The sequence below is a fragment of the Neolamprologus brichardi genome, chromosome 13, assembly GCF_056152115.1.
Source record: "Neolamprologus brichardi isolate AB-2024 chromosome 13, ASM5615211v1, whole genome shotgun sequence".
NCBI classification, from domain to species: Eukaryota; Metazoa; Chordata; class Actinopteri; order Cichliformes; family Cichlidae; genus Neolamprologus; species Neolamprologus brichardi.
This window is the reverse complement of record NC_142116.1, coordinates 7,829,367-7,844,354: the sequence shown is the minus strand read 5'-3', so window position 1 is coordinate 7,844,354 and position 14,988 is coordinate 7,829,367. Positions and strand designations below refer to the sequence as shown.

General features: G+C 39.1%; 1 protein-coding gene across 3 annotated transcripts in view; it reads left to right on the top strand.

The window, feature by feature from the left end:
* Nucleotides 1-14,988, top strand: part of slc8a1b (solute carrier family 8 member 1b) — a 134,752-nt gene that overhangs the window by 99,952 nt on the left and 19,812 nt on the right. For all 3 annotated transcript variants that reach the window (XM_006783563.3, XM_006783564.3, XM_035904725.2), the window contains exons 6-7: nucleotides 7,826-7,971; nucleotides 11,776-11,875. In XM_006783563.3, coding sequence (XP_006783626.1) covers nucleotides 7,826-7,971; nucleotides 11,776-11,875 — 246 coding nt within the window. The remainder of the gene's footprint in view (nucleotides 1-7,825; nucleotides 7,972-11,775; nucleotides 11,876-14,988) is intronic.

Sequence of the window (14,988 nt, the reverse complement as noted above, 5' to 3'; positions counted from 1 at the left end):
CAGTAACAGTAATAAATCACAGCAATAGTACATTCATGTAGTTGTAAACAGCGTGATAATATATTAAGTAATCCAAAGTATTCAGAATACGTTACTCTCATTGAGTAACGTAACGGAATACGTTACAGAATACATTTTGGGGCATGTATTCTGTATTCTGTAATGGAATACATTTTAAAAGTAACCTTCCCAACACTGTATGTACATTACATATCCATAATGGACAAACCCACTGAACCCTGTGTTGTGCAGAACAGTAAACATCATTAGAAATCTATTTAATGAGAGATTACAAAACAGAGTCATTAACTCTGCAAAATCACCAAGCAATACAGCAATATGCAATTCTAAGTAAATTTCACATATGCAATGATTAATGATCATTTCACATTACTGCTTGTGTTGTTTTGTTTATTTTATTGAATGAGGACACTGATTACTATTTTTTTATTTCATATTCAGTGCTAGATTGTTTAAAATGGAAGAGTAAGTTGGGTTAATTAAATTGCAGGCTCCTCAAATCATTCAATTTCTCATTACTACTCTAATTAAATCTGTAGAAGTTAAGATTATATATAAGAGTGATTGTAAATTTTTGAAATCAGTATTGTACAGCTTATACAATTACTACAGAAAACAACACCCAGCAAGCACATATTCTTGCTGGGTGTAACTTTAAAGAGACACTGATTAAGTCAGAAAGTGTATTATCTGCTGGGATGTAGGTAAACTGTAGAGCAGCAGGATAACGAGAGTGCTCTGTATGTGATTTGCCAATTGGATGTGTAGAAGGGTCACAGCTGAGCCATGTATGCCTGGGCTGGCTCTGAGGTCAGCTGATCTGTCAGGATTGCAGCTGAGCTTAACTTTGATCCAACAGGCGAAGCTTTCTATTTACCAGTCCGCTTATATTTCAGGCCTCAACTATGGTCACGAGATCTGGGTAAAGTTGCAAATAAAAGTGGCCAGGATGATTTTCCTCCATATAGCGCCTGGGCTAACCCTTAGAGATAGAGTTAGGAGACATCTGGAGGGAGCTCAGACAAGAGTTACTGCTTCTCTGTGTGAAAAGGAGTCAGTTGTGGTGGTTAGGATCCCCGCTGGGCATCTCCTCTGGGAGATTTTTCCCTGAACTAGAAGGAGACCCTGATGTAGATCCATAACCTGCTGGAAAGATATTACTTCTCACCTGGCATAGGAATGCATTGTGATCCCCCAGGAGGAACTAGAAAGTGTTGCTGGGGAGACAATAAGCGATAGCATTTAACCCAGCTTCTAGCTCAGCCTTATTGACAGCACACAGCACTGCAGGAGTCTGCCTCAGATACATTATCCAGACATCCTTCAACTCTAAACAAAAATAAGTACCTAACTGTAGTGACTAACATGGGTTGTCACTCTAACAAAGTTCTGAAAAGAAAAGAAAAACAGCATAAACTCCAGTTGTTACTTTCATGTGCATTTTCCTGTTTTTTCCCCTTGCTACATTCATTTACCTGCCCTCTACCCATTTCCTTCTTTTTTCCCTTTCTTTTCCTTAATCTCATGTAATGGACCTGGTGAAACTGTGTTAAGTCTTTAAAAGTTCTTCTTGTCCATCTGCTTTTGTGCCACACTCTTCAGAATTGTGACAGTATAACAACTGCTTCTTCCTCCGTCTTGTCCCCTGCTGTACTGTTTAATCTTGTCAGCGGCCCTGTCTTCTATTGTCTCCTTCCTGTCTCCTTCCCAAAGCACTGAAGCTTCTCCCCTCTGCTCCTGCTCTTTGTTTTTCTCTTCTTGCCTTTCCTCTTTTTCTTCTACCTTCCCCAGTGAATCTTTAATCAATTAAACATGACAGAAATCCTCTCTTCTTTCTGATTGTTCTTTCTTTCCTTCATCTTTGCCCCTTACTCAATCTTTCTACTCTCTCCTTACACTCCAAGTCACTTGCTATCACTTCTGTTAAAGTAGGGGCTCCATCAAACATGACAAGGTGTGAAATCCCACATGCACACCGAACACATGCTACCTCCTGTCAGACACGTATTGACAGATGTTTCACCCAGACAAAGAGGCAGACACAATTCCTAAACTAAAGACAATACCGTGGAGAAGATTCAGAAAGAAACACACGTAGACTGAGTGAAATTTAGCCCCATTTAAGTTCAGAAACTGAATGTTCCTTGCCAGGGTGTACATTTGAAGCTAGCATCTGTATATGGTGTTGGACCACATATTTTTGCCTAAAATTTGGACTGATGATTTACCTGGATCAATTTTATGCTGATAGAAAAGCTTTATATGCTAGCCATAATAAATAAACAAGTTCAGACCCTGCTTCTTTACTTGATCTCTACAATAAGCTTCTTAACTATCCAACAACAACTCTTGTTGGATAGTTGAATATCAAATATGGTCATGCTGTAATCACTCAGTCTAATCTAATTGTTATGGTGTGCCGTACTATATGGAGCCCCAAATCATTGTTATCTGATATAACAATAAAAGTACATTGGGGTTGGTGAAGTGTATGCCTCTCAGCTGCTCTTTTGTGGCCTTCTTTTGATAATTTCACACATGAACTCCGAACAGTATCAGAAAGATCAGATTTTCTATGTAGCTGCCCTAGCTGCACATTCACACCTGGATAAGCATGTGAGGCTTAAGTAAACCATGCAGGAAGTTCTACTACTCACACTCAAATGGTATCAATCAGGGATTAAGGAACTTGCTATTAGGAGCTTGTAAAGTAAAGATTAGTTTGATGTCCAATCTGGGTAAGTTGGACACTGTATAACGTCTTGAAAACGGGCACAATGTATGTGTGAAAACAGCTTAGAGCTTAGATTTTTAGAATTAAAAGGTTTTCTTTCTAAAGAAAAAAAAAAATTAGAGACACATCTGCAAAAGATCGCATAAAATACGAACTTGTAACTGGCAAGTCTGGCATTGGTATTTGCAGTCCATTGTGGAAGGTAGGAAAAAACAATAAAGTGAAATAATAATAATAATTCTGTTTCCTAGCAGGCAAAGTTGACAGTATAATCTTTCTACATTTTCAAAAGTACAAATTGTGACTTCTTGCTAGCGGGACAGAGAGCACTAACCTGTACTAACTGTACCTCATGGGCTCATTTGTTCCCACTGAATATGCCACAGAGCACAATTAACTCGAGAGCTGCGTCATATTGTCAGTATTGCTACCTGAATTAGTAATGTGTTCTTTGTTTTTTCACTTTCACAGTTTACTGAAGCCCCCTTGAAACAAAGCCAAATCAGGAAGGAGAGGAAAAAAATAGAATCAGACAGAGAAGAGGGTGAATACAAATTAGAGATTTTAATTATGAGAACCGGAGATGAAAAATAATTTAAAGAGTAGGACAGCTGAAGTTGGAGGTATAAAATGTTACGCAACAAAAATACATATTCCACAGCGTATACTATCCTCATATTTTAGGTCTGTTTTCATCCAAATATACATTATCAAAAGTTTAAAAGTATGCATTTTTGAATCTAATTATGTACAATGCTGAATTCAACGCATATTTAAATGCTTTAGTAATATTTCTGTATAGCTGTCCTGACTTAAAAGCATATTCAGTGGTATTAATTGAATTAGCTTCAAAGTAGCACAGAGAAGGGCAACAGGGGAAGAAGTCCGAATGATAAATTGTGCAGACAGTAGCTTTGACAAGAAGCAGCATCTTACCCTGCAACATTCAACCTCTGTCAGGTTCACTTACAGATACGCTCACACAGGAGGAGTGTAGCTAACGAGGATACTGCCAGGTCATCCTCATCTCACATGTGACTTATTGTATGCTGGTAATAGAGTTCATTAAATTAGCTTTGGTGCAACTGTGTGTGTTTATGTGTGCGCGCTAATCACTTTATTGTAAATTCAAGTTAGCTAAAAAGCGAACATTGAAAGTCCACTGAGATAAAAATTGTATTTTTAGAGACTGCCGTCATATCTGAAGTGACTGTTAGTATAAAAAATACACATGGTTGTTTACAGACACAGCTTATTGTAACCCATCGAGCTTTCGCCAGGTCAAAACAGGAAGTGGGGTGAGCTGTAATTTTAAGCCACAGAATCCTTATATGGTGAAGGTCAATGTGGACTGATAGGTCAACAAAATGTTGGACTTATTACAGGAAACACTGCACCGTTAAAGGGGAAAAACATAAATGTTAGATGACCATTGTTATCAATTTTTATAGTGAGGCAGAAGTGAACCAGCTATATTTTCCCTGCAGTTTAAAGGCTATGGGCAGACAGTGTGGTGTTAACAGTGGTTCTAAGGTGTAGGAACAGTGAAAGCATCTGCATAGACTGAAGAGGCAGGTGATATTCTCAGCTAATTTAATTTAATCTGTTTTGCGTGCTACAGCTGCGCTAACAAAGAAGTCTGCTAGGAATTTATTCCTGGTGAATGCTTTGTTATTAACAGGTGGCTTTTGTATACTGCAGTAATTAAAAAGAAAAATAGCAAGCTGCCTTTTGGTTGCCCTAGACTTGACTCCGTTGCTACATGAACACGCAGGGCACCACAGTTCTAAATTGTGCCCCTTGCTTGTGGAGTTTGATGAAAGTGCTCTTGGCAGACATTTGCATGGCTGTTTGTGCAAGTGAGCTATAAGCTCCATGCAGCAACCCAACTGAGGGGAACAAATGACCAACGGGTTGATGTAGACCCACAATGAAGTGCACAATAATGGAAGGCAACAGCATGGATAACTGTTCCCCCGTGAAAAATATGATCAAGGCCATTCTGTCTGACGCCTCACCCTTTGATACCAGCCGTGAGTTCTTTCTCGACGGTGAATCTCAATTACTGGCACAGACCATAAAGACAGAGAAAAGAAAAGAGTTGGGGGTGGCGTGTGAAAGACAGAGCGACAGGGATAATGAGATAACAGGGGAACTAATGGAAGTATTTTCCATTTAGTAATGGTGCTAAAACAGTTGAAGAATATAAAGCTAATTAAATAAGTTAAAATTGCAGACACTTCTAGTTAATAATTTAAGACAAAGATTGCTACTTGAAGTGGCAATTATGAATAAAGTGCCAATAATGGCATATGATCACCAGCTCTCTTTGAAGAATTAATGATCAAAATGTATTTGTACCTGGTACCTTGGATGCTGAGGGTTTTGTGTTATATGGTAAAATGGCAAATGTTTGTATAGTGCATTACTAGTCCCTAAGGACCCCAAAGTCCAGTCATCCACCCATTCACACACACATTCATGCACTGGTGATGGCAAGTTACATTGTTGCCACAGCCACCCTGGGGCGCACTGACAGAGGCTGCCGGACACTGGCGCCACCGGGCCCTCTGACCACCACCAGTAGACAACAGGTGATGTGTCTTGCCCAAGGACACAACGACCGAGACTGAGACCGAGTCCAAGCCGGGGCTCGAACCGGCAACCTTCCGATTACAAGGCGAACTCCCAACTCTTAAGCCACGATCGCCCGTGTATTCATTACAGGAAAAAAAGTTTGGAATTTTAGTGTAATGTAAATATGAAGAATATGGGTTTCTGCCATTACCCGCCAAAAATTTTGAGACACATCAACTGACACTAACTGACAATTAGCCTCCCAGTACAGCTGCTGTATATGTCCACTAGTCTGTTTTTCTTAGCTTATAATGACACATTAGTTTGAGAATAACAAGTACAGTGGAATTACTGTTCACTTAAGAGGAAAATACACGGCATCATATTTGTTGTGTTTGTCTTGAGCATCATGAGTGTCGCATATTAAGGAACGACCGAGAGATGCTGCTGAAAATGAGGTGTAACCTTGAGAAGTCTGTGGGAGACTTTGTGTTTGAAGAAGATGAGATCACCGAGCTGGTCTGACAGAGCTGTGTGGGGTATGAAGTACATGAAGCAGTGTGCACAGACACACAAGTGAATGAAGAAAGCGTCCGAGCTAACCCAAACAGACCATCAGTCCCATCACTCTTACTCGCCTATGTTCATTCCTTAGAGAATAAGATGGATTATCTGTGGCTGCAAGTACACACACAGCAGGGAGCGAGACACTGTATTGTTTTTGTTTTGACCAAAACCTGACTCCGTAGCAACATTTCTAATGTCGCATTCCTGCTGGACAGACTAACAGCCTCCTTAAGCACCAGTAAGACCTGAGGTGGAGGACTGTGTGTATACATTACATTATATGTGGTGCAGCAACAGTGGAATAGTCACAACTCATTTTCTTTTGAAAGATATGATAGTGAAATGCCAACCCTTCTACCAGCTATAGTAATTCACTGTCACCACCCAGGACATCCTCTGGCAGCTGTACAGTGCCATCAGTGAGCTAGAGACTGTTCATTCAGACAGTTTCATGGTGTTTGCTGGAAATTTCATATACATAAACTTAAGTTGTTCTATCCAAATTCCAATAGCGTGTCCACTTTCCAACCAGGCGCAATAACACATTTAATATGGTGTATACAAACATCAAACAGGTCTACAAAGCAGCCCCTCGGATCACATTTCTGTTATGCTTTTTCCAGCATAGAGAACATTACTGAAACGCAATAAGGCAAATCCGATCAGATCAGTAGTTGCATCCTGGCCAGATACAACTACAGCACTTCAGGACTTTTTTGGAAATACTGATTGCCGCATGTATGCTCCAAGTGTATGTGTGTTGTCACAGTCATCAAACCCTTTTTCTGATGTCATCAGAGAGCCTTAAAGAGCTGAGAATTAAGGATGCTGCCTTCTGATTGGGGGTAAAAGTAGTGCTCAGGTCGGCAAAAACTGACCTCTACTGAGACATCAAGAAGACTAAGTTGGCATACATAAGAAAAATTGAAAGCAAATTGTATGATTCCAGGGACACTGGGCCCATGTAGCAGGAGATTCGGGCTGTAAAATAATACCTCAAGTGGACGACACAACCCTCCCACCAAAACCAGCTGAATGAGTTCTATGGGAGGTTTAAGGCACTGAAACTTACACCAGAGAAGAAAACCTGCAGGTGCTGAGGTTGTATACAACTAATGTGAAGAGATTCATCCGACTAGTCATGGATCTTATCAAAGCCAGCCTCCCACCATCTCTGGAGCCCTTATAGTTGGCATACTGTGCAAACATAAATGCTTACAGGAAGACCTCATCAAACTGAACACAGGGGTCACACGGGGCTGTGTGCTCTGTCCATTGCTCCATACTTTGCTGAAACACGACTGATGATACACCACTAGCGCACATCATCTCATCAGCAACAGTAAACAGGCTAGAGGTTGCAGGCCTGTTTGAAAAGGTTTTGAGAAGTTAAATGAAGGGACACTGCCGAGCTCAGATGGGAATTCACAGGGTAGGCGCTGACACAATGAAGGCTCTGTCTCCAAAGGTGTAGAGGTTGGTAAATGAAGCAAGTGAGAACCCCGTTTTATGGAGGCAATGTTGGGTCTCGATAAAAGCTGTTTGGGCATCGTAAACAGCTACATCACACTTTGGTATGGTAACTGCAGTGTGACTGGCATAAAGACTGGAAGAAGAAAGTCCTCTTCATTGTAGTATAAGAGATATCACTCCACTAGAACAAGATTCATCTTCACCTGACATGGTTTCACCTGACATGCTAACTTTTGAGAAAACAGTTTTTTAAAACTTAAAAAAATAAACAATATCAGCTTATTTCTTATTTGAAACTACTTCTTCTGGTGTGCTACACAACTAGCTTCCCCTCACTTTATTATCTTTTTTTCAGCTAATCTCTTGCATAAATTCCAATCTGCATGAACACAACTGACTGGCTTACTGCTGTTTCTTTTCTAACTGTTTGTGTCCCCTGTTTTGTTTCTTCAGAGGAACAGCAGAAAGACGAAGAAGTGGAAGAAGAGGCGCTGACAGGAAAAGATGAAGAGGAACGCCGCATAGCTGAAATGGGCCGTCCAATGTTGGGAGATCATGTCAAACTGGAGGTGATCATCGAGGAATCATATGAATTCAAGGTAAGGCGGTGCCACAATGACTACATTTCCAGTGCAGGAACTTTTCAACCCGAAGGGGAACTAAGTGTGTTTCTACTACAGGAACAAAAGCCAGAGCTCCAAAAGACTCTGTTTAAATGGTAGCATTTTTCACTTCACAGGAACTCCGGGGGATACAGCCTGTAGAGGTGAATTGATTGGTTGAGTAAGCAGAATTTTATAGCAGCCACCATTTTTAAAACTCTGTGGCCATATATAGAGTTGTGTGTTGCTTTTTTCCTTGTGCTTTGGCACATTAGCATTGATTTACAGAAAAGATATGGGCTATATTTGCCCTTTATACTAGGGAGAAAGCTATCCTGTTATACAGTGACATTTAGTGTGTAATCTTTTGCATTGCTGACATCAAATATACCGAAATGAAGCCTATATAGTCAAGCGTGAGAAAAAGACATCCCAAATCTATTGCTTTTTCATATATCAGCTGACCGATTTGCATAGTTTTTGTAAGTTTGCACATGGCAGTGGACGCAGATTGCATGCAGTTTAGGTACTTTGAATTGAAATGAAGCCTTTGTGTGGTGAGATAAAGATGACAGATCTCATCTGAGGACAATAAAACACGTTTAGATGGCAGGAAAACAGAGGATGTTTTACTCTGAAGTATAACTTTCGGATTCAAACATCCTTGAACAATAAGATTTCATGACACAATAGGATATTTAAAAGCAGACATATCTCTGTCTGCTTTCCAAACCTATGTGTTGTCTGTAATCCAACAATTTGGAACTTTGAATACTCGCTTTAATTTTCTCCCATATATATTATTGTTTTCACATGCATGTCTCAGTAATCCTTATCCTGTCTTTCAATTCAATTCAATTCAGTTCAATTCAATGCGCTTTATATTGTAAGGTAGACCCTACAATAATACATACAGAGAAAAAGCCCAAAAATCAAATGACCCCCTATGAGCAAGAACTTTGGCAACAGTGGGAAGGAAAAACTCCCTTTTAACAGGAAGAAACCTCCGGCAGAACCAGGCTCAGGGAGGGGCGGGGCCATATGCTGCGACTGGTTGGTGTGAGAGAGGGAAGTGAGGATGAAAGACATGCTGTGGACATGTTTTTCATTCTGTGTGTCTTCAACTAGTTTAGAATGCAACAGCTAGGCTACTGATAAAACTTCATGCAATCATGCTTTTGAGGTTGTAGCTCTTAAACTTTGGAACAGCCTTCCTCACATTATTAGGTCGGCTGAATCAGTGGTTTGTTTTACATGACTGCTCAAAACTCCTTTTTATAGGTTAGCTTTTCCTTAATCTTTCTCCCATTATTTTTGGCCATAGTTCTCATCTAATAATAATAATAGTAATAATGGATTGCATTTATATAGCGCTTTTCGAGACCCTCAAATTGGTGTACGGAAGGATGTATGTTGGAATTAATATAAGACCATACAAATAAAGTTATTATTATTAGTATGATTATTATTATTGTCTATTGCGAGTGTAGTAATATGCTAATATGGTCACAAAAGGGCAACAAAGGATTAAAATAAAGCTCATATAACATATTCGTGCACAATTTTTTCTGATACATATAGGAAATAATTGGATATTTGTTATGTTTGCTTAATTTCCTCCTTTCCCTTCACCCACACAGACTCTTAAGACAAGTGCAGATGTAATTACCATCCATGTTACATTTGTGTGTGTATGTGTGGGACTGTGTGTACTAATGCATGTTCTTTGCTCCTGCTCCACCTACACAATCACTCTAAAAAGACAGCTAATAGCACCCACTAATAGCTTGCCACTTGACAGGATACTATAGTTTGTCAAGAAGTTCAGTGTGTATGTGTATGTGTGTGTGTAAAGAGATCCTATAGTTATCTAAAGTACTGTCCACTGGCAGATGTGGAGTGACATCAGAGACTGAACAAGGATAGGACGTTAAAGGAAAAAAAGGTTTACAATGTTTTTACCCTTGTGTTTTTAATATAGCGCAATAATAAATAAATAAATAAATAATAATAAAGTCTTGAGCCACTGATTATTTCTTTAAATATGGTGCTGGGAAAATGAGAAATGTCTGGAGCAATTTATTGAAATGTGGGACTAGAAATGGAAATGCCTAGAAGGCAAAAAGTCTCTCATAAGACTTTCGAAATCATGAGAATTTCTACACTTCTCATGAAATTGAACTGCAATCTACAATATGACCACATTTACTCTTCAACACAATCTAAACTCTATTAGGCAATCTTTCTTATTTCTATGTCAGAGCCTCCATGTTGTTTTACAGATGGGTATAGGCACTCACTCAGGACCTGTATACCAGTTTTTGGCTAAAAGCTCATTGGGAATTATGTTGATACAAAAGTATAATTTTATGCCTGTCAGACTGTGTTATCTTTTAATTTTACTTGTGACTTTTAGCTCGATCATCGCTGGATTATATAGCACCACTTGCTGGAGGATTAAAACTAAACTCCAGTTCAGCTTACTGACTGAAGATTAGAAAAGTATTGTAAGAAAAACTGTCATCCCAAAATATTAACTTATTCCTTCTCAAGTCATTTATGTAGTTATGTAAGTACTGTCATCCAAAGAAACAACAATTTATTTTTAGTTAAGTTATAATTAAATTACATAAGCCACAAAATACTGACTTTACATTGTGCAAATTGCAGCTTTTATCTCCAGTATAATTTTCACTAGTACTTACTTTCTTTTGATTTTGACATAATTTAGTTTTCACTCATTTAAAGCAAACATTGTGTCTGTTAGATTTGTATGATGAAACCAATCTTGATTATTTTGACCCCTTTCTAAGATAAACACAGAGTCCAGAAGTCTTTTCATGTGTCTTTCAGAAGAAAAATACATAACGTTCCTCAGTCCCAGCATGGGGCCCTCCCAAAATAAAGGGGAAATTCACATGGATACACACAGGAAACCCATGCATATGCATGTTTCAGTCTGACTGAGTCCAAAGTAATTGAGGGAGCAAAGAAAAGAGATGGAAAGCAAAGCTGATAAAAGTAACAACATTAGAGAATGATAAAATGGCGTAGAAGACGGTATTATGCACAAAACCTAGGTGAATGCAGTTAAGCGAACACTCCAGATAAAATAGGCAGAGTAAAGCTGGCTATGTGTCTGTGCATGTTTGTATCCACAGCTAAGAAGCCCTATTTACACACCTAAGCTCCATTCAACACAAGTAGCATCACAGCTTCCCTCAGAAAAGGAGAGTGCATTCCCCCAGTGCTCACTAATTAGTATATGTGTGTGCATGCTGGATTGTTTGTGTTACCCCAGTCTGTTTTAGCTTCTTCCTATTGAGGAAGACTGTAATAAAAATGTAAATACTGTAAAATAATGCACATGGAAGGAAACAGTGTAAAGAAAAAGGAAGGAAAATGGAAGCAAACAGAGACGTATATGGAAAGAAAAAAAAGTCTACTGTAGATCTAAATGTTTATTTTATAAATGGCAGTGAAAACTATATTTTGAATTCTTGCAGAAATATTACAAATATAAGGCTGGGGAAAATGTGTAAAGCGATGCACAGGAATGATGCAGCTGTAAGAGTCTTGAATTTTAATATTTCACTGCAGTGTGCATCTTATAGCTTCAGTCATGAATTGTAGGAAACTGATACAGAGTATGTTTATGTTTCACCTTTATTATGTCACTGGAAATTCATAAAAATTTCCTGTGAAAGTTGAGTGCCAGTTTCTTATTTCATGCTGTGACGAAATCCAAGAGATTTCCTATGCTAGATGCAAATGACTGATAATCTGTCTCTCCTTTGGCAGAACACAGTGGACAAGCTGATTAAGAAGACCAACCTGGCTCTGCTGGTGGGAACCAACAGCTGGAGAGACCAGTTCATAGAAGCCATCACTGTAAGCGCAGGTAAGACCAATGGCGAGACTCAGAAGCCCTGTGTCCAACTCAGATTTTAACTGGTGTGTGTGTGTGTGTGTGTGTGTGTGTGTGTGTGTGTGTGTGTGTGAAAGAAAGTGAGAGAGTGTGGTGTAAATTCTTTTTAGTATGAACAGCTGCAGTTTTACAGTCTTTTGAGCATCCTCTGTTCCCTGCATCCTAACAGTCGATGCAACCTAAAATATCAAGCACCTCAATCAAAATGTCCCTCTCTGTCTAAAAACAAATTAGAGTAATTTCGTGGTTTCATGGCATCATGTGTTTGTGTGTGTGTGTGTTTTGGTTACTGGAGAGTGGATTGGCCTGTGTGGTTTGGACAAACACTAACCAGATGGGTGATAACGTCGAGAGTAATCGTGAGAGTGACTGTGTGTGTTTCTGGCCAACAAAGGCAGAAGAACAAGGATGTGTGTATGTGTGTGTTTTGGGGATAGAGAGGAGTAGAGAAAGCAGCTCTGTAGTGTTGAACAGAAACTGATGATAGTTTTCTGCCAGGCAGTTTTAGAGAGTATCATCTGCTGTGGGATGAGTTCATCTAAAATCGTAAACTGGGCAGTTGATTAAATCTGCCATGAAAATCATTGGTGGTAAGAATCATCGTTGCCTGCAGCTGATTTTTGTGCAGGCCTTGACCAAGTAAGTATAAAAAATAGCGTCTGGCCCTACCCACATTTCATACAGTAAATTTAAGCTTCTAGCGTCTGGTACATAACCAGCTGAAACACAACATTAATTCCTGTCAGCATCAAGACACTAAACGCCATGTAATGAAAGATGCTCCAGGAAATGGGTGTTTGTGCAATGTGTAGTTTTTTTTAGGCTTCTGTTTCATGTGTGTGTGTTTGTGCTGCTTTTATAAATAATTTTTCACAGAACTGAAGAATGAAAAGGTGTTTTATTTTTCTGGTGAAGCCAAATAAAGTGTTTCCTAATCTTAATCTTGGGGGAAGAATATTAAAAACTAATGTTACATCACTGCCAGGATCTGATATAAGCACAGGTGGTTGTGTCCTGTGAAGAGTGAAAGCATCAGACATTATTATGCAAACAGAAGGTGACGCGCCTGCAGTGTGAAAATGCCTTTGAGAAACACGCACAGTGTGGAAAAGAAAATATATGCATTAATTTAAAGATAGTCCAAGGAACAAAGAACATGTATAACGACAAAGGATGCGTTAGCTATGAATATGGAAATTTAGACATCAAAAGAACACGTCCAATAAATAAAGTAGAGGCACCCAGTTCAAAAGAGAGTGACAGAGGGAAAAGGGACAAGGCAGCATTTTTTCACATTCACTGCAGAATTTTCACAGTTCAGTGGTTACTTGTGGGAATTTGCCCTCTGGAGGCAGAGGGGCATTACTGCAGTTCATCAATGGAAGCAGAAAGGAGAAACAGCAGAGTAGAAAGGTATAGCTGTAATCTGTTCTTTATGTATGACTGACTGTCATTTCTTGTCGGTCACTTCTGTTGTGGATTTTATTTGGAAAAGGATTCACGAACAAATGGCAAGCTTTTGCAGCTCTTTAAACTTTAAACATCCTTAAGCAGCATCTGTTTGTCTTGTTTTGTTCTTTCTTTGCTTTGTTTTCTTTATTAAGTGTCTTGCTCAACGGACAGTGTAGCATATTGCACATTTAGTTCACTCCAAAGTATTTGGACATTGTCACATCTACTGCTTGACTCCAGGGACAGATGAAATTAACAATGGTCATAGATGAGGTGCAGATTTTATAATAAAATGGCATATGGTGCTAACTACTGTATTGTGAGATGATTATATATTAAATGCATTTTCACTGAACTATTACTTTCCTGTTCTAGATGCCACCATGTTAGTTTTGAAACCATATTAGGACAAAAGAGTGGAGTGCTAATTTATCAGCTAAAGGCTAGTTAGCTTGATTAGCAAGTTGCCTCCATAAACTACTTAGCTAGCTAGTCCTAATTAATGAACTTGGGATGTTAGAATTTTATTCAACAAAACTGAAGCTCAAACTTCTTGCAAGCACTTTATAAAGATAAAATAAACGATTTCAAAATGGCCCGAGAGGTATTTTAAAAATCTCTCAAATTAGCTGAGGTGACGCTAGCAGAGACCACTTAGCATCAGCTTCCTGTGTCAGGACATCAATCAAACCTTACATGACCCAACACAATTATTATTATTAGTTAGTTAGTTTTATGTAGCAGGCTTGTAAAAACATTGATGCTGTAATGCTGGGACATTACATCAGAGTCTATGGGGATTGACTCCATTTTGAAGGCAGGCTGAAGTTGTGCCTGGAAGAGTTAGAGCTGGCTTTATTTTCAGCTCTAGAGAATCTCCATCGGCTGCTTTCTACTGATAATGTTCATCAACTGATTTTTTTCAAATGCGCAAATGTAACACTGACTGAAAAATTACTGAACATCTATGCTGTATAGCTGCACTTACTATTCAATACACCAGTGTTATTCAGTACATGAAGGGTTGGTTCAGCATTTCAGGATTTGCCTTCTTGGCACGAGTTTGCTGCATGCTCAATAATGTACGTAAGGAAAAATCGGAACGTTGAATCAGTGTATCTGGATGGAGCACTCAAACATTTTCAATTATTCAAGATAAACCAACGTGTATTCTTTTTCCACAGCTCAGACTGCCTGAACTCATCAAAAATGTTTAGGATTTCAGCAACTGTGTATATATAAGCTGAATTACTATCAGAAAGAAGTCAATCATTGTTAACACAGTTAAAATGGGACCATTGATTTGTTGCGATAAAAATGTCACCGATAATTACGGTGCACATCAAAACACAAAGTTGGAAAGAAAGAAAGAAATCGTATTTGCTGCTGCATTTAAAACTGGGTTTCTGTCAGGGCATTGTTTGCCTGGATCTTTCTCAGTCACTTTAGTGTCTTCAAATAACTTTATCCTGTGTGGGCGTGCGTGTGTTTGTTTGTGCTTTAGTTAGCCAGCCTGTCAGCCAGCCTTTGTTGGTGAGCTGATGCCATTAATGAAAAGGGTTGTCTTTGCTCTCTTATCTGGGATTAGCTTGTCTAGCCTGACAGAGTGCTGTGTGTGTGTGTGTGTGTGTGTG